At 42.1% G+C, this 19868-nt stretch overlaps 1 protein-coding gene across 1 annotated transcript in view; it reads left to right on the forward strand.

Annotated features, from left to right (window-relative positions):
* The window catches only part of MMP24 (matrix metallopeptidase 24), a 61322-nt gene that overhangs the window by 38771 nt on the left and 2683 nt on the right, over positions 1 to 19868 (forward strand). Inside the window, exons 5-7 of the mRNA XM_036751745.1 lie at positions 16221 to 16382; positions 17537 to 17748; positions 18156 to 18294. Coding sequence (XP_036607640.1) covers positions 16221 to 16382; positions 17537 to 17748; positions 18156 to 18294 — 513 coding nt within the window. The remainder of the gene's footprint in view (positions 1 to 16220; positions 16383 to 17536; positions 17749 to 18155; positions 18295 to 19868) is intronic.

Consider the following 19868-nt stretch of genomic DNA (forward strand, 5'->3'; position numbering starts at 1 on the left):
TCACTTAACCCCAATTGCCTAGCCCCCCCCCCCACCAAAAAAAACCCTGAAAAAAGAAAAGAAAAAGAAATTCCTAGGCTTGGGGGCAGCTAGGTGGTGCAGTGGATAGGGCACTTTTCCTGGAGTCAGGAGGATCTGAGTTCAAATTTGACCTCAGATACTTGACGCTTACTAGCTGTGTGAGTGTGGGCAAGCCATTTAACCCCAATTGTCTTGCAAAAGAAAGAGAAAAAGAAGTTCCCAGGCTCAGGTCTCACTTTGGACACTGATCACTAGCTTTCCCCCTCTGTCATAATAATAGCTAACTTTTATATAACACCTACTGTGTGCCGAGCACTGTGCTACTATGCATCTTACAAATATCTCAACTGGTCCTCACAACAACCCTGGGACATTTGTTGTTGTTCAGTTGTTTTAGTCGTGTCTGACTCTTCTTGGATCCTTTTGGGTTTTGTTTTTTTTTTGTGTTTTTTTTTTTGGCAAAGATATTGGAATGGTCTGCCATTTCCTTCTCCAGCTTATTTTACAGATGAGAAAACTGAGGCAAAACAGGGTGAAGTGACTTGCCCAGGGTCACACAGCTAGTAAGTGTCTGTGGCTGGATTTGAACTCAGTTCTTCCTTGACTCCAGGCCCAGAGCTCTGTTCACCACACCCCCTGTAAAATGGGGAGATAATATCTTTAGCACCTACCTTACCTGGTTGTCAGGAGACTCCACTGAAAACACCTATGTAGAGCATGGTTTGTCAGCTCTTACTATCCATAAGCTTGTCACATCCAGGAGCTGTTCATTTGGTTTAGGCTTTCTGTCCTCGGCATAGCGTCTTACACATAGTGACACTCATCAGACAAAAGTCAGCGAGGAGGAACCCTCCAGTGACAGAAGGTGGTGGAGGAGGCAAAGGCAGGGTCAGACCCAGTGCCTCCCCACAAGGCTGAGGGCTGAGAGGCCGCTGGCGGGAGGCCAAGTTGGGGGTGGTTGTAAAGGGCTAGGCAAGAGGCGGGGCTCCACCAGTGGTGCTTTGGGGTCTCAGAACCCATCACACTCTTAAAAATTATTAAGAAACCCTCTCCCTCATATGGATTATATCTACTAAAAGTTGCTGTATTACAAACTAAAATGTCTCAGAATTATTGTAAAACTAGTTTTGAACCTGTGGCCCTCCTAAAAAGGGTCTCAAGGAGCCCTGTGAGTTCCCAGACAACACTCTGAGAACCACTGAGCTAAACAAAGAGATCCTAGGGACTCGTGGGCCTGGAGTCAGGAAGGCCTGAGTTCAGATATGGCGTCAGACACTTAGTAGCTGTGTGATGGCTAGACACGTCATTTAACCTCTGTTTGCTTCAGGTTACTCAACTGTGAAATGGGGATGATAACATAGTACCTGCCTCTCAGGGTTGTTATGAGGATCCAATGAAATAATATTTGTAAAAAGCACTTAGCGCGGTGGCCGACACATAGTAGGTACTATGTACATAAAAGCTTATTTCTTTTCCTTCCCCACCTTCATGGTTAACCTAGCCATGTGTCACTGGGTCCTGATTTACAGCCTCACCCAAGCTCCTTTCCTTCTGGTGGAGAGGTCTCCATGCTGTGACAACCACCACATCCTTCATGGAAGCCACAAGGTGGTGGGTGACATTCTTCTCCCTGGCTCCAGGGTCTGGTCTGAATAGGCTGTTCTTGAAGAAAGGTCTCCAATGATCAAAGAGCAGAAAGGTAGTTGGCTGGCCTTCACATACACTCTTCTAACTCCTACTTTTCTAAGCACACTAGACATAACCCCTGGGTCTGTTGGAATCAGATTTCCTTCACCAGAAACTTCTTTATGTCTTTAAGCCAATAATGGAGGCAGGTATGGGTCCGGTGGGTACACGTCTGCATTGGGGTAGGCTCAGCAAATCAAAGCCTGATGGAACCTGGGTGGGGGGGTGTCCAATTACAAGGAGAGCTGGAATCTATTGGCCACTGAGTTCACTACCAAAACAAGGGGAAAGAGCTGGGCATTTTACCCCAGGGATGGGGTATTAAGCTCTCTCATACAGATACTCTGGGATCAGATCTGCAGGATATGTTATCACTATTCGGATTTCCTTCTACATATATATACTCTGTGTCCTGGACCTCAGGATCTGACTGTGGACCACACAAGACTTCCAGGGAAAGATGACACACCAGAAAAGCTTCTGACAGACTGCCTTTCTCAGAGATAAAGCAATAGAGATCATGTGCAATCAGTTAGTCAATAAATGTTTCTTTGTCTCTGTTGTTCAGTTGTGTCCAACTCTCTGTGACCCTCTTTGGGATTTTCTTGGCAAAGATACTGGAGTAGTTTGCCATTTCCTTCTCCAAGTCATTATTCAGATGAGGAAACTGAGGCAAATAGGGTTAAGTTTCTTGCCCAGGGCCACGCAACTTGCATAAGTGTCTGAGGCTAGATTTGAACTCAGGTAAGAGTCTTCCTGACTCCAGGCCTGGCACACTATCCACTGTGCTACCTAGCTGCCCATAACATTTATCAGGCAAGCACCTGCTATGTGCTCAACACTGTGCTTAAGTGCTGGGGATAGAAAGAAAGGCAAAAGAGAAGGCAGGAAGACTCAGACCTTCACAATTATTGCTGCCGGATTCCCAAAGCCTTCCATGCTGCCCCTTTCCCACTCTCTCCCACTCTCTCATATACTTGCAGAAGGATCAAGCTGGCACTGAAACCAATGTCGTCAAAGCAGAGTTGATTTAAACACCTTCTCTTGCCATAGTGATACGGGGGTGTGGCTGCTGGTGTTCCTCTCCTGAGCTCGCCCCCATCCCCGTTGCTGACGCTAGGATTCATCTGTTAGCTTCTTGGAAAGTCAGTCAATCTGGAGGTTCCTTGTGCCCAGGCAGACTTGGATTCCCACCTGCAAAGATTCCCCTTGGGGTCTGTGATCAGCTGTTCGTTTGACTTCTTATTGCTTGTTACTTACCTTGCAAGGTGCTCTCCCCTTCTTCCCAGCTTTAAAAGGTGGCACTGGGTTATGAGGGGGCGAGCGAGGGTGGCAAAGAGCTGAAGGCGAAAGCAATTTGAATACGGTGGGGTGTTTAATGTAGAGGAATAGATCCAATTGTTACAGTAAAGCTTTCCAAGATGCAGAAGAGCCAAGCAGTTGTGCTAATGGTAATGGTAATAATAATAGGGAAAGGGACTGGACCTGTGATTTCATGGATATAGGGAACTCCCAGGTGAGGAAATCCCCTCTACCAATGTAGATTGGCACCTTCTCTCCAACTTACGCTCTGAGAGAGTTGCCTAGAGTGGATGTGTCCCCTTCGGGCCTTCCTCCCACAACACTCTGGAGTGCTGCCTGAACCAGATTAGAATGTAACTGGAAAATATTTAACAAAATAAATAAAAATACAATAGAACATAAATAATGTTCCTATGTGGTTCTCTAAATCAATATACTGCTGCCAGGATTCTTATTATGGTTTAGTGGTCCCTTTTCTTTTTTTTTCATTTAATAAATATTTTATTTTTTCCCAATTACATTTAAAGACAATTTTTAACTTTCTTTTTTAAAATGTTAGAGTTACAAATTCTCTCTCTCCCTCCCCTTCCCCCTCACTGAGAAGGCAGACGATTTGATATAGGCTACACATGTGCAGTCATACAAAACATATCTCCATATTAGTCATGTTGTGAAGGAAAACAGGTCAAAAACCCACCACAAAATCAAGAAAAATCAAGTTAAAAAAAAGTGATCATTCAGTCTGCATTCAGACTCCATCAGTTCAATAGTCCCTTTTCTATCTGGGTTTGACACTGCCGGCCTAGAGCATTGAGAGGTTAATTGACTCACCCAAGTCACACAGCCAGTAAATATTGGAGTTAGGATTTGAACACAGGTCTTCCTGGCTCTGAAGCCAGCTTTGTTGTTCAGTCATATCAGATTTTTTTCTGATCCCATAACCCACTCCTCTATCCTTACCATCTCCCCAAATCTGTCCAGGCTCATGTTCATTGCTTCCGCATGAGGTCAGCTATCTTTCCACTACACCAGGGCTGTCCAACCTTAGGTTTTTATTGAAACGATAGACAATATATTTTGATTGGCCATTTTAGTGAGAGCTCTGCAGTAGCTCGGCTTTGTTTACTAAAGCATTTATGTAAATTTCTATGCTTGCAGGCAGGCTGCATAAATCGCATTGTAGGCCGCATGTGGCCCACTTTGGACAGCGCTATGCTATACCATATTACCATGATGATCATAACTGAAATTTATGTATCACTTTTAAATTTGCAGGGAGGTAGGCTAGAAAACTGATTTAGGAGTCTGGAAGAGGTGAGTTCAAATCCTTCCTCCATCATATATTGTCTGTATGACACTGGGCAAGTGGTTTAACCTCTCAGGGCCCCCAAACTGACCTTAAATTACAGAGCGATTGCTGATCTGTAAGAAGCTCCTACATGGATGAAATCACAGATCAACCCTTCACTTACCCACTCCCACAAAAAAAGTTTTTGTAGCACTTAACTCAAGTTATCTCATTCACACCCCGGAACAACCCTGTAAGACAGGGACAGTAGATATTATTAACCCCTTTTTAGAGAGAGAGAATGGGGACTCAAAGAGATTAAGTGGCTTGTCCATGATCCCATAGCTGGTCATTGTCAAAACTGGGATTTGAACCCGAGTCTTCCTAATTCCCTAGTCTAGCCCTCTCTCCACCTTTCACACTGTGGCAGGAACCAGTGGAGGTCCTGCCTGCATACCCAGGGGATACTGCTCTGTGACTGGTCATCAGATTAGAACAGGGGACTGATAAACCTTAATCTGAAAGAGTTAACTGCAGTCAACCCAAAATGTGACAGGCGTCGGGGGGACATAAACATTGACCACAGGCAGCATGATGCAGTGCAGAGAGGGCTGAATTTGGAGTTACAAGACCCAAGTCCAAATATGTCACTTCCTCTGCTATCGCATTTGTCAACTGAACTCTGAAATCCCTTTCAGCTCTAGATTCAGATTATATGCAGCTCTAGAGACACTTCTGCTCCTCCTTCTGATGAGGAGAAATGCTCTTATGAATAGCTCGGCCACAGAGTCAGTCCTCTTGCTTTTGTAACATCATTTCAGTGATTCAGTTAGATATATGCGGTTGTAAAGGCAGTTAGGTAGTGCCATAGTGCATGGAACATTGGGCCTGGAGTCAGGAAGACACATCTTCAGGAGTTCAAAACTGACCTCAGACACTTACTAGCTGTGTGACCCTGGGCAAGTCATTTAACCCTGTTTGCCTCAATTTCTTCATCTGTAAAATGAGTTGGAGAAGAAAGCGGCAAAGCATTCTAGTATCTTCGTCAAGAAAACCCCAAATGAGGCAACAAAGAGTCAGACATGACTGAAAAACAACCAAACAACAAAAACTGTAGGTGTGAGATGGCCCTGACTAAATTCTCTTCTCCATTCAGCCCAACACTGCTCCTTCCCAGACCCTTTCCTCTTCTTTCTGGTCTTTCCTTTGTGCACTTTGTAAACTCTGCTCTGCTATTAGCAAACTGCCCTTCATTTTAGATGACTTTTACCCTATTCTTTCCACCTTCTTGCCCTCATGGATAACTGGCTCTCTCCAGAAGGCACCTCATCCCTGGCTACACTTTCCAGGGCTGGTTGCTCCTTCTCTCATGTCCTGTGACACACATAGCTGTGGAGAGGCTCACTCCTTGTTCCCCACTGCCACTTCCAGACCCTCTCTCTGCCACCCATCACTCAGCAAGCCCTCCTTCTTTGAGGATCACTTAATTTAGCCATGCCATCTAGTCCAAATCCTTGTGGTAGGTATCTTAACAGCTTTCAGGTCACTCTTGCTCCTTTCTTAAAGACCTTCCCTCCCAGTCTTCTTCTACATCCCAACCACTGTCTTTGTACTTGGAGACTACTCTACACACATTAATGTATCCACAATCCTTGTCCTTTTAATGTTCAACTGAGGTGCTATCTCTTATGGGAAGCCTTTTCTTATTCCTTCTGATTTTCTGCTCCCTCCCTCTTCAGTTTACTTTGTATCCTCCTGATCTGAGCACACACTGTATCCCTTTCCCCTCTGCCAATAGAAAGTAAGCTTTTCAGGGGCAGGGACTGTTGTTTATGGTTTGTTTTGTTTTGTTTTTCCAAGAACCCACCACAGTGCCGAGGAACAATTCTTCAGCAAAGACTCAGCTGTCTTGTTTTTTTTTCCCCTTTTAGAGGACAGATCAGAGAGAGAGAGAGAGATATAGAGAGAGAGAGAGAGAGAGAGAGAGAGAGAGAGAGAGAGAGAGAGGAAAATTGTATTGTTTATAAACTACTATGAAACATTTCTGTGTTTTCTACATTTTCTGTGAGATGGAACAAAGGCTGTCCTACACCTAATGAATTTGTTGTTACCTTGAGTGCTTGTACAGAACCTAGGAACTCTTTATTTACATCTATGGAGACCTACACATGAGATACCTTTATTTTCTGAGGTTTTTCAAGGGTAATGCTGATTTTGAATGATGTAAGCAAAGGACAAAATTTTGAGGGTAGCCCCCAAGATTGAACCTGATCAAAGTAAACTTAGAGGTTAGGACTTCCATGGTTGCATGATGCTTGGTAAATGTTCATTGATCAGAGACTTGATGATCATTGAATAGGTAGCAGGGGAATGGGTTTTTTGATTTTTATTTCAATGAAAAAGACTTCTCAGTCATTACAGAGGCTTGATAATTTCTCCATAGAGTCCTAAAAAGAAATTAAACTGGCTAAAAAAAAATGCCTTCATCTGTTGCTAGTCAAGTTGGGGAATTCTTGGGTAACGATTTGGACTTTTGTGGCCCCAAATAAACTACCATGGCTAAACTGGACCAAGTGATGGTGTCGAGCTTCAAATGCAGTTCATTTTCCCAAATCATATAGTTTTGGGGGAGATGAGAATAATTTCTATGAAAATGCACCCAAAGCTAAAAATGCATTATGGGAAGGCTTGGCTTGGGTGAGCTTTGATGTTCTTATCCGTCAAATGAGGAAGTTAGAGTAGAAAATAAGTAAAGACTCTTTTTGGGCTCTGAGCTCTATGATCCTATTATCTGTTTCTAAGAAAAAAAGGGTTTTTTTTGTGGGCCTGGGTATGGTAGCACAGACCCCACCATGCAGAATCCTCTTTTTAATTCCCTAAAAATCTTCTCCACAACAGGGATCCCAAAGAAAGGCTCTAGGTTCTGGAAAAGATCCATGAGCGGCATGGTCAGGAAAACAGTGGCAAGGGCATAGATTTGAAGCCAGAGAGTTTGGGGCTGAATCCTGGCTCCACCATTTTCTACTTTGCAGTCACCTACAAATCCCTTCCCAGCTCTGGAGAAGAGTCTTGATCTCTAGGGTCCCTTCCAATTCAGTTACTTTTTTTAAAAATAAAAGTATTAATTTATATTTTATGAATTAATAAATACTGTACAAGGTACTAGTGAAACAAAGATAAAAATGAAAGAGTCTTCTCCAGGAGTTTGTCTTCTACTGGTTGTAGAATCTGAACCAGATATGACAAGATTTCACCATCCTAAGATGGAAAAGCATGGCATAAAGTGGTGACACTAACCCAGGATTCTCAGAAATATTTAGAGGCCTTTTGTGGACGTGGAGGCTCCCAGCCACAACAGTACCTCTACCTTCCAAGGATCTATTCATAGCCCACCTAAGATATTTTGGGGGCTAGATTATTTTTTTTTGGTTTGTTTTATTTTCAAAAAGGTAGAACAATTTACTTTTCACCCTGCACAGTTTTCATTTATGATTTCTTGAAATATAGCTCAGAAAAAAAGGCTTTTAAAAAGCCCGTTAGTGATTCAGATGGAGCTACTGGACCATGACCTTTAAACCCAAAATTACTCTGGCTTTCATTGAATGGCCAATAATTGCCCCCAGTCCTGTTGATCATTGTTTAGATTTTGATGGCTTACAAATAAGTGTAATTAGCAATTGTTTTCTTCTGGGAGAAACTCTGAGGGTCATCCCTTCCCAGATTTATACTTTCGTGATAGTGAATTAGGCCATTTTTTGTCTTAATTCTTACCTAGCCCTTAGTCATTGAATGGGTGTTGCCTCAGACAAACTGATCTGGGAAAAACCTTAATTTTAAAAGGCCAAGGTCACCAGCCATCTTGACTTTTGTCTTGCTGTTGGACTCCAATGACTTTGGAGGAGAGAGGAAGGCTGATAACTTTTCCCAGCTTTGCTTCCTAGCTTTAAGCTTTGCTTAAATCCAATTCACATGCAGGTCAAGACATCATCCTGATGTCATCAGTCCTCTTTGAGAACAAAGGATAGACACATCTCACCCCAAAACACATGTTCAATCCTTCATATTTGGTCCCTCTTGTTTGAATTTACATTTCTCTGGCTTTGAGAACAGGCAGTTCTGCTGCAGATACTCAAGGAAAGAATGAAGAAAGCATTTATTAAGTGCCTGCTGTGCTAAGTAGGCACTCTAATAAGTCTGTAAAAAATATTATCTCATTTGATACCCATAAAAACTCTGTGAGGTAGGTGACGTTATCATCTCTGTTTTAGACTTAAGGAAACTGAGGTAGACAAAGTTTAAATGACACAGCTACTAAGTGTCTGAGACCAGATTTGAACTTGAGGCTTCCTGACTCCAGGCCCAGCTCTCTCCTGCACTACCTACCTACCTTAAGGAGAGGGTTTTGCCAAGATGATCCCACTGCACACCAGAATGTCATTGAAGTACACACTTACTCCATCATCATCATCATCATCATATGTCAACAAGGAAGTAATGATCCAATAACTGGTCCATGTAGATTCCTTATAAAAATGGAGGAGTTTGTGTTGGTAATTCAGGACCTGGTCCTCACCACCCAGAATTTCAGATGGGTCATTCTTAAGGAGTTCAAACTTTGTAATTAGTGTGAATTGTGTAAGGAAACAGTAGAAATTTTGCAACACATCTGATAAAGGGTGCAAAAATTTAGCATCTGTTGAATCTTCAACCTAGTGGCTAGCATTATTTACCAGAAGCTCACTATTGTGTGAGGTAAATAAAATGTGAACACTTCACAGGGAATATGTATGTATAAATATATATATCTATATCTATGTCTGTTCATATCTATACTTAGAAATGTTTAAAAATCAAGAAATAGGGAAATAGGGAAGTGGAAAATTCTGCTGAGGCTATGAGAGTCTGATGGCTCAGCCTCTGGGAAAGTTTACCCTGAAACTTTTTGTTCTTTCTTCTGGTTCTGGTTTAAAGATTTGCTCAGTAAGAATAAGGTCACTGTGACCTGCTTTCCTTTACTGTAAAAGTACTGTAAAAGAATGGAGAGGGTCTCCCCCTCCCCTTATCCTATTCTCCTTCTTCAGATTTATAGATGTCACCTCAGTTGTAATCATTAACTAAGGGAATGGGAATTGGAGTTTCAGTGCCTCAATTTCCTGGTTCTTTGTCTAGCTTTTTGCGCTCAGATTGTAAGCCCACCTCCCAGACAATGGTGAGAAGGGTCAGAGGTGGGCAGGAATTCTCTTGTGTTAGGTATAATTATTGGTGCTTTGCCCCTTGTAAAGCGCCTCCTTTGCTGGTTCTGCTCTGTGCTAGCAGAGGACGCCCTATTCTTGAGAATTGAATAAAATTTATTTCTGTTCCTACCCTGAGATGGCTCCTTATTATAAATTAACTTTTTAATTGGTGAGGGTCTTTCATCCCACACACTATCCTTCATAAATTAACAGACAACTAATCTCCTTGCTACAAATGGGAACCCTAAAATACCCTCGGATACTCAATAAGTAAATTGTATTAGCATAGGACCATTCTCCTAGACAAAACTATTACCCCGAATCACCCGGTTGTGTAACATTGGTCCAAAAAAATTTAAGAACAAAGAGAGTAATTTATATTGCTACCAAGTACTTATAATCACCCAGCTGTGTGGTATGAAAAGCCTTCAAAATTGAAGCACTGAAGGGAAGGAATCAAAGCCGTGTGGGGACAGAATGACGTCATATCACCTTTGTTGTCCTGCTGGAGATGCTTTAGGTGAGCCTACAGAGGATGAGCTCAATACTTTTATTCAATTATGAAAAGCGTTTCATTTTTTTCCCCTTTTTAAAATTCAATTTTATTTTTACTTTCAGCTCTGAATTCTCTCCCTCCCACCTCTCCTCCCTCGCTCTTTCTAATTGAGAAAGCAAGGAAAACAAAATTGGTTATAAGCATGTATACTGAGGCAAAACAAATTCTTTCATTGGCCATGTCCAAAAAAAATCTTAATCTGCACTCTGGGTCCATCAGCTCTCCATCAGGATGTGGGTGGCATGTTCCAAAATGAGTCCTCTAGGTTTATTACATTGACCAGAGTACCTAAGTCTTTCAAAGTCATTTGCCCTTATAATATTGTTGTCATTGTAGAAATCGTTCTCCAGATTCTGCTCACTTCACTTTGCATCAGTTCAGACAAATCTTCCCAAATTTCTCTGAAAACATCCCCTTCATTGCTTCTTATAGCAAAATAGTATTACAACACATTTATATATCATAACCTCTTCAGCCATTCCACAACTGAAGGGCGTCCCCTATGGCTTCTAATTCTTCTCCACCACAAAAAGAGCTGAAAAAGCAGTAATTTTTTCTACCTTCCCAACAGTTTGCAAAACATTAAATGAAATAATAATTGCGGGATGGTGACTTGTCCTAGGACTGTTTCTGTGTGAATTCTATAGGAAAAGATGAGAAGAAACAGACAACAATAATATTAATAACAATGGACTTGATCATTAGAAATAACACTTTATAAACATTAGCCCTACTGAGCCTCAAAACAACCTGTGAAGCAGGTACTACAGCTACCATTTTACAAGTGAGGAAACTCAAGAGCAATTTGCTCGTAGTCACACAGCTAGGAAGCGAATCAGAGGTAGGAAACAGAGCAGCCAGTGCAAAAGGCCCAGAATAAAGGGGAGGATATTCTGATCATAGGTTACGTCTAAAATACATATTTAGAATTGGAAGGAGCTCTAGAGGTGATCTTGTCTAGCTCCCTCATTTTACAGATGAGGAAATTGGGATCCTAAAAAGCCTATGACCTGCCCAAAGCCACACAGGTTGTAAGTGGCAGAAGTCTACATTCAAACCCAGGGTCTTTGAATCTAAATCCTATGCTCCTTTAACAGCAACCCACTGCTACCCTAAGGATCCCAGGTGTGACGATGTAGAAGACTCTGCCATCTTGGGGGGCCAAAGCTCCCTGTTCATCCTTTGTCTTCCTGAACATCAGTTGGCCCAAGCTGAGGAGGTAGAAGGAGAGAGGGAAGGAGGAAAGTATCGTGCACTTGTTCTGTAGGTATTCCTGGAATATTTCCCTCTCGGGCCTGCTCAGGGAGTAGATGCCATTGGTAGGAAATGCTTCCTGGCAAGTAATTCACACAATTCCATGATACAGTGGAAGGAGCGCTGGCTTTGGAATCAGTGAACCTGGGTCCAAAACCCATCACTGGTCCTGACTACCTGGGTAACTTTGGGCAAATTATTTGACCTCAGTACCTGTTTCTTCATCTATAAAATTGGGGTGGGGACAGTTGGACCTGTGGCTTCTGAGGTGTCTTCCAGCTTGAAATCTATGATCATTTTCTCCTTTCCTCCAGCTTCACCTGAACTTTCTTCAGCTGCCAAGTTCCCTGTGTGCCGTCACTTTCCTTATTCTCTGTAGATGAAATATTATTGAGCCATAAGGAGCAATGGGTAGGGAGGCTTTAGAAAAAATATGGGAAGACTTGTGTTAAGTGATACCAGTTGGACTAAAGACAGATATAATAGGACATCATACGCAATGACTCCAGTGACATAGACAGCCATTTTTTAAAATAAGTTTTTATTGACATATGTTTTTTTTTCAGCACTTATATTTCCCAACATATCCCTCCCCCTCCTCTAAAGATAACTTTAAATGGTAACAAAGGTCAGGTCAAAAGCGTGTTATTAACATATGATGTATGGCTATATCCTGTCTTTTAACAAATGGAAAGCTAATAATGGTTGGGGTTGCTAGGTAGTTCAGTGGTTAGAGCACTAGGCTTGGAATCAGGAAGACTCATCTTCCTGAGTTGAAATCTGGCCTCAGACATTCACTAGCTGTGTAACCCTGGGCAAGTCACTTAAATCTGTTTGCCTCAGTTTCCTCATCTGTAAAATGAGCTGGAGAAGGAAATGGCAAACCACTTCAGTATCTTTGCCAAGAAAACCCCTAACGGGGGCATGAAGACATGGACACAACTTAAATGACTGAATAACAACTATCGGTTAATGTCACTCTTTTAAGTTGATTTACTTATCTGTTTTTGGGAATTACACATTTTGGAGAATTCATTTGGAGATATACTAGAGATTTGTCATGATGTTTCAAAGCAAAATTCACCAATAAGTTAAAAAACAAACAAACACAAAACCTCGTGAGGACACCACTATCTCTCCCTGTCTCCCTGAGACTGTGGCTTCTAAAGGCAGAACTAGCTAACCCAGACTTCTGGTCTTGCGTTCCTAGACCAATCCCAAACCCCACTACTCTCCTTGCCCCCGCCTTCCCCCCAGGATTGGCTGTATTGTCAAAAGGAAGAGCAAGAGTTAGATGAGACCTTGGGTCAGGAGAGGAAGTTTAGCTCTTGTAGGTAAACTTCTCCATGTCCCCCATGATCTATATATGTCTCTGAGGAGTATCATGGCATGAGCTGCTGGAGTTAGAAAGGCACAGTAAATACCACAGTGTTTGACAATATCAGTGGCAGCTACATCCTTAACAGTGTCTTCTCATCTCCTCTCAGCTATCTACTCATCCTCCCAGCTATTCACAACACCATTCCACAGATATTCTAGGAAAGTTCTTTGCATCTTAACCACTCACAGAGGAGAAATCAAGGCTGGTGACTTTGCACAGCCCTCCCTCACTTAAATCCAATTCATTTGCACGTCATGGCATCACCCCCCTGATGTCATGGTGCTCTTCGAAGGTCAACAACACGCTTTCACTACTTGCAGTCCCTCAACGTGCTCCAAATACCCATATTTTTATTTTCAGAAAGTATTTTCAATGCCAATAGACAACTGATACCTAGAAGGTAAAATATATTGAAAAATCTTCTATCACTCCCCAAAAATACACGTCCTAAGAAAAACAAAAATGTTGCACTGTTTGCAGCTGTGTTACATCAAAGAATAAAACACGGGGTATGAAAATTTTATCATAGGTTGGAACTCAATTTAGGTGCATTTTGTGGGGAAAAAGGCTCTTCACAAAAGGTATTGATAATTTATTGATATTTATTTTCATGATATAGATCATTTCAAACATCTTTTTCATTCCATCTTACACTAAAGTTTAAATGGTTATTTTTAAAAATATTATTTGTTGTGTTTGCAGTACAAATAAGTCAGAGAATGGACTGTCGTTCCTACCTTTACATTACATAGAGCCCTATTTTTTCAAACTTCAAGACACAATAATGCTTGAAATTTATATAATAATCATTTTGTATTAGATGTAGAAAATACATCAAAGTAATAATTTAAGGAAATGAAATCAAGTGGAAATTATATTTCAATTATCAATACTTATTCCTAAGATTTACTTAGTTTAAATACTTAGTTTGCTAATTTATATAACAGACATCTAACAATATTTTCTTATTCAAAAATTGTATTTCACCTTGTTTTTTGGCACTTTTGTTTATGACAGTTTAAACACATACAGACACAAAAAGTACAAAATTAAAATATAAACACTTAATATATGTTTATACACAAACTATCCAGCCTCTAGCATAACAGTATATAACAGAAGACATGATCCTATACAATACATTGAGCTAGCCTGCATGTGCATTTTGATGGCGACCATCAATCTACCCCTTCTTTAAATGGGAGAATTTTTAAATTTAGGTTTATTATAGCTACAGTTATAGCATTAATGACTTGGATGTATGTATAAAAACAAATTTGAAGAAATAGTATTTTGTGAATTATTCAGAATTTAGGGAAAGCATCTAGAATTTTTCAGCAGTTAATAAAGTACATATTGGAAATTCTAAGAGTGAAGACAGGATATCAAAAGCAGTTAACTGCTCAGAACATAGAGAATATACTACTAATACTAATGTTTAAATATTCTCAAACTGCAATGTACTCTATTTTTATGTTTTAAACCCGAAATGTACATAAGATGTCAAAAGAATATTCCTAAATTCAGCAGCACTGTTTTGGTACTCACATCATCTCAGAAAATCAGAATATTACTCTCAATGTTGTCCAGGCCAATTTGTTTTTTTTTTCTTACTGCAACTGACTGCTAACATAGCATCAGCCATTGATCACATTGCATATCTCTTACAAAGTAGTATCTTATAATGATGAATAAAGGTCTAGTCTACACATTGTTGTGCATGTTGGCATGTATTTATGTTATTAAATTTCTCATTCATAACAACACATTCAGTTGACAGTATACATTATACTTTCAAATGATTCATGACGTTTAGCAATAAGTGATCATCTACAATCTCTTAAGCTAGTTGAAAACTCAGGGCAAGCAGAATGGGTTGGATAAATGTGGAACATTTTCTGGTACATTCACCAAACGGGGGATTTGGGGCTATCAGAATCTGGAACTGCCTCATCTAATCCAGGACAATTGGCAGGCTTAAGTTTGGTATGTTCAGACATTGTCATATCCCCTACAAATAAGATAACATTCACTTAGCTGTGTAGGCTATTTGTAATTATTTTTATTGTTCATAATTCATTTTTATCTTAATTTTTTGTGCCCAGGATGAGTAGAGTCCCCCAAAACTCAGGATCCCTGGAGGTGTGAGGCCTGAAGCAGAGGCCCCTGCCTGCCCAGGATGAAGGGCGGTACTACCTATTAATAAATAACCTTTTCTCTCCACGCTGTTTCCCTGGACTAAGGGAGCGCTGTTATGAAAGGAGATAGAGAACAAGACAGCTCACTCAGTAAACAAAACCTCCATGAAATCCATGGAATGGTGGTCACCCATCAAAGCTTAGCACTTGGTGTGGAGGGGAAGACAAAGTAGAATTGGTCCTTGCCCTCTTGCTGTACAGCATCTAACTGGGGAAATAGGACGTGGACATGAATACTTATAATCCAGAATATTCTTGTGATCAATGTTACTTGTTGCTCTTCTCTATTCTTTAAACTTCATTCACTCACTTATTTGACAAACATTTAGTAAGAGCCTACTGTATGGAGAACACTGTGCTGGGCACTGGAGGAGATAGATGGATAAAGAAGCCATGGCTCCTGCCCTCTAGGAGCTTAGTAGGAGTAGAGGGGATGAGACACAAACACATCTAAAGGGGATACAGATTTTACATGCGATAAATACGTGGGAGTGAGAGGGGCAGCCTACAATAGTGGATAGGGAGCTAGTCTCAGAATCAGGAAGACCTAGGTTCATGTCCCTCCTCTGACACATGCTGACCTAGTGGCCCTGGACAATTCACTTGCCTTCTCAGTGTCCCAGTCAATTCTTTAAGACTATAAGTTGGAGATTTGGAATTAGCGAAAGGAGTTTCCTCATTGGGGATGCCCAGTGGAACCAGTGAAATTACAGGGCCAAAAAAAAAAAAGTGCATCAGAGATAGAGGAAGTGTTGTGAGGTCAAATGAGGAAGAAACTACTTCCAGCTGGGAAATCAAGAAAGGCTTCCAGGAAAGGGTGATAGCTGAGCTTGGCCTGGAAGGATGGGCAGGAAGTTAACAGGCAGAGATGGTGGGAGGGAAAGAGAAGCCGTTAAATTTTTAGTGTGAGCATTTACATCTTGGAAATTGGCAAACACTATAAAATCGAGCCTTGATTTATTGTTTTGTTGATTGTCTAGATTTTAGAAAGTGATGGAGAAATGAAATACAGATTAAACTAAAAAGTGTGTCATTTCTCTCCCAGAGAGCTACTTGTTAAACTTTTGTCTGCACACCACTACATTATCCCATTTGTATGATAAAATGAACCTTTTGTGCCCTTCGATGCCCATTTGGGTGAGTGGAAGTCCTTTCTACCCCTGGGCCAAATGTTAGGTATAGGACTCTGAATAAGTCACAGAAGTTGGCTGAACCAGGTTGCTGAATCCCTGGAAACTGTCCCTCACTCCCCCTGGAGGGTGGACAGGCAACTGACCGGTGCTGTCATCTGTCCCTGCAGGGAACGACCTCTTCCTGGTAGCAGTGCATGAGCTGGGCCATGCACTGGGACTAGAGCATTCTAATGACCCCAGCGCCATCATGGCCCCCTTCTACCAGTACATGGAGACGCACAGCTTCAAGCTGCCCCAGGATGACCTGCAGGGAATTCAGAAGATCTATGGTTAGTAGAGGGGAGCTTGGGGGGGGGGGGGGCGGATTTGTCCCCTGTACATGAAGGGTGGTTATGGAGCCTTATTCTGCAAGGCTCCGAGGTCAGAACTGGGAGCCATGGAGAAAAATTAGAGACAAATTTCAGCTCAATATAAGGAAAACATTTCCTACAACCAAGAGCTGCCCCAAAGTAGAATAAGGTGCCTTGGGTGGTAGTGAGTTCCCTATCACTTTAAGCAGGGCTTTAGGCAGAGGCTGGATCCCTTGTTGTCAAGGACATTCCTGTTCAGGGAGAAGTTGAACCGGATGCCCCCTAAGGTTCCCCTCAGTTCTAAACTTCTGTGATTCCACAACACGAGGAACCCCTTGGTTTGGGGTGGGTGGGTGAGAAACACAAAGGGACTTGAGTTGATACTTGGTATCTCCCGAAAAGAAATTGTTAATGCCCAATGCTGGCTTGGACTGAGTGGACTTTGAAGTAGAAAGAGCTCTGGTCTAAGAGTCAAGAGACCTTAGCTCTGATCCTGTCACTTATTAAGAATGTGACCAGGAGTAAGTTCTGTCCTTTATTTAAAAAAATATATATATATATTTAGTCGTAGTGATGCCTTTTTTCTTTTATGTTGCTGTCACTTCCCAACAGCCACCATTCTAGAAGTATAATTAAACAAAATAAACTAACACATTGGCCTAGCAAAACAAACTTATGTCTAACAATGAATGCCTCATTCCTTACCTATAGTTCCCCACCTTTATGTCAGGAGGAGAGAGGTATTTCATCACTAGTCCTCTGAAGTTACAACTTATCACTATTAATCAGAGTTCTGATGCCTTTTGATGGTGCTTTCCTTTACATTTTTGTCACATTGTTTCTTTGCACATCCATTTCCCTTTCAGGGTTGTGGTGAGAATTAGATAATAGAATGGGTAGAAAGTTCTTTGAATTTCACCTCCACTGGGAGGCAAGGGCTAATGTTTCCATTTCCCAGAGGAGATAATGAGTCCAACCAAAGAGGGAAAAGAACTTGCCCAAAGTTACAGAACTAACTTGCTATAAATTTAAGACTAGAATGTGGCTATCCTGGCTCCCATCTAAGGGGTTTGCTGGAGTTTAAGAAGTTTGTAACTCAATTTCTCTCTCTCTCTCTCTCTCTCTCTCCCCAGGTCCTCCTGCTGAGCCCCTGGAGCCCACCCGACCCCTCCCCACACTCCCTGCCCGCCGGATCCACTCCCCAGAGAGGAAACATGAGCGTCAGCCCAGGCCCCCAAGGCCACCTCTGGGAGATCGGCCATCCACCCCGGGTACAAAGCCCAACATTTGTGATGGCAACTTCAACACTGTGGCTCTCTTTCGGGGAGAGATGTTTGTGTTCAAGGTATGCCTAGCTGGGCTTGCTAATCTGTGCCCTGTCAGATCCTCAGTCAGGGAAGTGGGACGGGGCTTTGGGCAGGGAGGAAGTAAGAATCTTGGCCTTGGAATCAGAATCTCTGACATTCTCATCATGGCTTTGCTGCTAACTTGGTGTGTAAACTTTGACAATAGCCTTCTGTTCTCTGGACTGCAGTGTCCCCATCTATAAAATGGTGAGAAGAGTCCCAGTCCTGTTTTCCTCCTAGGAGGTGTAACGCACTGCGCAGATGCATCTGACAGATTGTATTTAGGATGGGGTCCTCTGAGGTGATAAAGACTTCCCTTACTCATTCCATGGAGTTTCTGGAGGTTGGGAGGCTAAGGTGTGGCTGGTGTGGGCTCCCTCCCCCAGAGTCCACCCTTTTCCCCCAGGACCGCTGGTTTTGGCGTCTTCGGAATAATCGGGTTCAGGAGGGCTATCCCATGCAAATTGAACAGTTCTGGAAAGGATTACCAGCTCGAATTGATGCTGCCTATGAGAGGTCTGATGGTCGATTTGTCTTCTTCAAAGGTATATGGGTGTCTTCCTCCTCAGCCTTACGGGAGTGGACCCAACACTCTTGACTGTGAACAAGTAAACCAGCATTGATAGAATCTCCCCTTGTGCCTAGTCCTGTGCTCCATTATACCACTGTGGTGTTAACAATCTGGGAAAGACATAGAAGGAGCAGACCTGTGTCCTGCCCTCAGAGAGCTCACGTATATGGAGGGCAACAAGACTTAGACACATGAATCTCTTAGAGAACAAGAAAAGATATAATGAGACATATTCAAATGCCAGGTTGCTGGGGTCAGAGAGAGTCCAAGTCCACAGTAGTTAAGGGAGATCAACTTTATGGTTCCAAGAGGTGGGAGAGATTGTTGTGGAGGAGGTAGGATATCATTATAATAAGTAATAATATTTCATAATAATCTAAAATGATAGTAATCATCTTTTCAGTGGATAATGATGATAATGACTAACTTTATATAGTGTTTTAAAGTTTTACAAAGTGCTTTATATACACTGTCTTATTTGATTATGAGCAGGACCCTGAACTATGGGTAGGATTGGAGGAGGGGGAAAGGAGCAAGGAGAGGGAGGATACTTTAAGCAAGAGTCTCAGCATGGGCAAAAGCATGGAGGCCAGGGGCACCCTGGTGGCATATGCAGAGCACATGAAGGAGACCAGCCTGACTGGAATGGAGGGTTTGGGTAAGAGAGAATGGGAGGCAAAGCTAGAAAAATAAGGTGGGACCAGATAACGGAGGGTCTAAAATGTCAGACTGAAGCATATGGACTTTATCAAATAAAGGCAACGGGGAGCCATTGAAAGTTTCTGAGCAAGGCAGAGAAATGCTCAGATCTGGGCAAAAGAAAAATAACCATCAGTAGGTGTAGGAGGGATGGGAAGAGGAAGCCAGTTAATAGTCCAGTTGAGAAATTATGAGGATGGGGCCGTAGGGGTGAAGAGGAGGTGACAAATCTGAAAGAAACAAAGGAGAAAGAAAAAAACAAGGCTAGGTGGTGAGAGATTAGACAAAAGTGTGACAGACATGCATTCAAGATTTTCCAGGACCATCTTGATTTCAAGAAAAGAAATGAACTCCCTCATGTATTATGGAAAGAGCCCTTGGAATCAGGAGACCCAGGTTTCTGGTTCAACTCAGCTACTTCCTAGTTTTGTACCCTGGCAAAATCCCTTCCCTGAGGAGGTTTCTTCATCTGTAAAGTGGGTTTGTTGTAAGGCAAGCACCTTTTAATCCTTAAAATACTCTAGAATTGTGAACTATTTTCATGATTGTTACTGCCAAAAGACTTTGCAAAAGGAATATATTTCAGCACTTACTTTTTGGCTGAGAAAATGTGTTCTTTGTAGCCAAATTGGGTGAGAGAGAAGGAAGAGTCTGAGATGACAGTGTGGTTGGAGGCTGGGTAATGAGAGGACATTGATCGTGTGCCAGCAGAGAGAGAGAGATCGGGAAGCACAGGGTCAGTTTGAGGGGAAGGTGAGGAGTTCGGTTCTAGATGCACTCGCTGAGTCTGTGGGGCTGGTGGGGACACCCAAGCGGAGATATGGGACTGGAGCTATGCCAGAGAGGGGA

This window comes from Trichosurus vulpecula, chromosome 3 (assembly GCF_011100635.1).
Source record: "Trichosurus vulpecula isolate mTriVul1 chromosome 3, mTriVul1.pri, whole genome shotgun sequence".
Taxonomy (NCBI): Eukaryota; Metazoa; Chordata; class Mammalia; order Diprotodontia; family Phalangeridae; genus Trichosurus; species Trichosurus vulpecula.